The sequence below is a fragment of the Merops nubicus genome, unplaced genomic scaffold, assembly GCF_000691845.1.
Source record: "Merops nubicus isolate BGI_N331 unplaced genomic scaffold, ASM69184v1 scaffold34851, whole genome shotgun sequence".
Lineage (NCBI taxonomy): Eukaryota > Metazoa > Chordata > Aves > Coraciiformes > Meropidae > Merops > Merops nubicus.
The window spans coordinates 1-1,289 of record NW_008588189.1 but is presented as its reverse complement, the minus strand read 5'-3'; the positions used below and the strand labels follow the sequence as shown (position 1 = coordinate 1,289).

General features: G+C 58.8%; 1 protein-coding gene across 1 annotated transcript; it reads right to left on the bottom strand.

The window, feature by feature from the left end:
* Positions 1–650: 650 nt before the first annotated feature.
* Positions 651–1,017, bottom strand: LOC103781479 (peroxisomal membrane protein 11B-like; the record flags this gene model as incomplete). Its single annotated transcript, XM_008949197.1, has 1 exon — positions 651–1,017. A coding segment is annotated over one exon (367 nt), but the record flags the coding sequence as incomplete, so codon positions are not given.
* Positions 1,018–1,289: the final 272 nt, after the last annotated feature.

Here is a 1,289-nt window from a genome sequence, read left to right as displayed (position 1 = left end):
GGGGGGAGAGAAAAGGGGGGAGAGAAACACCCCAGGGGAAGAGCCAGGGAAGGTCCCAGAGCTGGGCTGGGGGGTTCCCTTGTTACAAAACCAAAGGAAAAGGGGGAAAACTGAGCGAGGGGATGGGAAAAATGGGGGGTGGGGGTGACAGTGCCACAGGGAACGGCTGAATCCAGCTGCCCCCTCCTCCATTTACCCCCAAAAAAGCCCCTAAAACAGGACAGCTGAGACACAAACCACGGCCGAGGCTCCGAGGGAGGGTGGGGGGATCAACAGGTTGTTGGGAAAAAAAGAGAAGATAAAGTGTCCAAAACGTGCATTGGAGGCACCCAGCCCGGGGTTAAACCCCTCAGAAATGTCTGGTGACTTCTGCCAGCCCCCCCAAAATTCTCCCTCTTGGCTGAGCCAGGTGGAGACCCCCCCTAAAAAGAGGGGAAATGTTTAAGGGCTGGTCAGACCTTCCCCAGATAGGGGGGGAAAGTGAATTGAGGTCACCTCAAAGAGGTTCCTGTGGTGTCCCCACCTCCCCAACCCTGGAGACAACCCCCCAAAGACCAACAGAACCATCTTCACTCACACCCCAGCCCCCCCAAACAACCTTCTGGGGGGGGAGTCCCCAAATCTCTGCCTGAGGCAGGTTCTGAGGTCGACTAGGGCTTGAGTTTGAGCCAGGGATGAAGGATGGTGATGATGGAGAGGATGGAGGAGGTGAGACCACAGAGCCCCACGAAACCAGGGCTGGTTTTGTACAACCCCAGCTTGTCCAGGGGGATAAAAAGGTCACAGAGGTTTTTCACCAGGTCCAGCAGCAGGGGGGGGTTGTGACGAAGGATTCGGGCCAGGAGGCGAAGCTGGAGCTGCAGCCTCAGCCCCAGGGGCTGGAGGCCACTGCTGGCCCCAAATTGGTGGCCATTCTCTTGGCCCTTGGCTCTTTTCCCACCAGCCTCACGCTCCAGCAGCAGCCGCAGCTCGTAGGCGTCCCGGCTCAGGTTCACCACCAAGGCAAAGAGGTAGTACCTGGAGGGGGAAAAAAAAGAGTGGGGAGGGGAGGGAAGAGAGAGGAAGAGGAGGAGAAGGGAGCTGGGGGTCAGGGGAGGTGGCTGCAAGAGGATGGGGCGCCCTCCCCTTCGTGCGCTCTCCCTTGGCAGCCACGAGCATGAGATGGCATCCAACAACTGCCTCAGAGGGAGGGAGGAGCTCACGGGCTAGGAAGGGCTGGGCTGAGTGTCCTCAGCTCCTGGCATGGCACAAGGAAGGGAGAAACCCCTTAAATGTGCATTGGGGAGGTT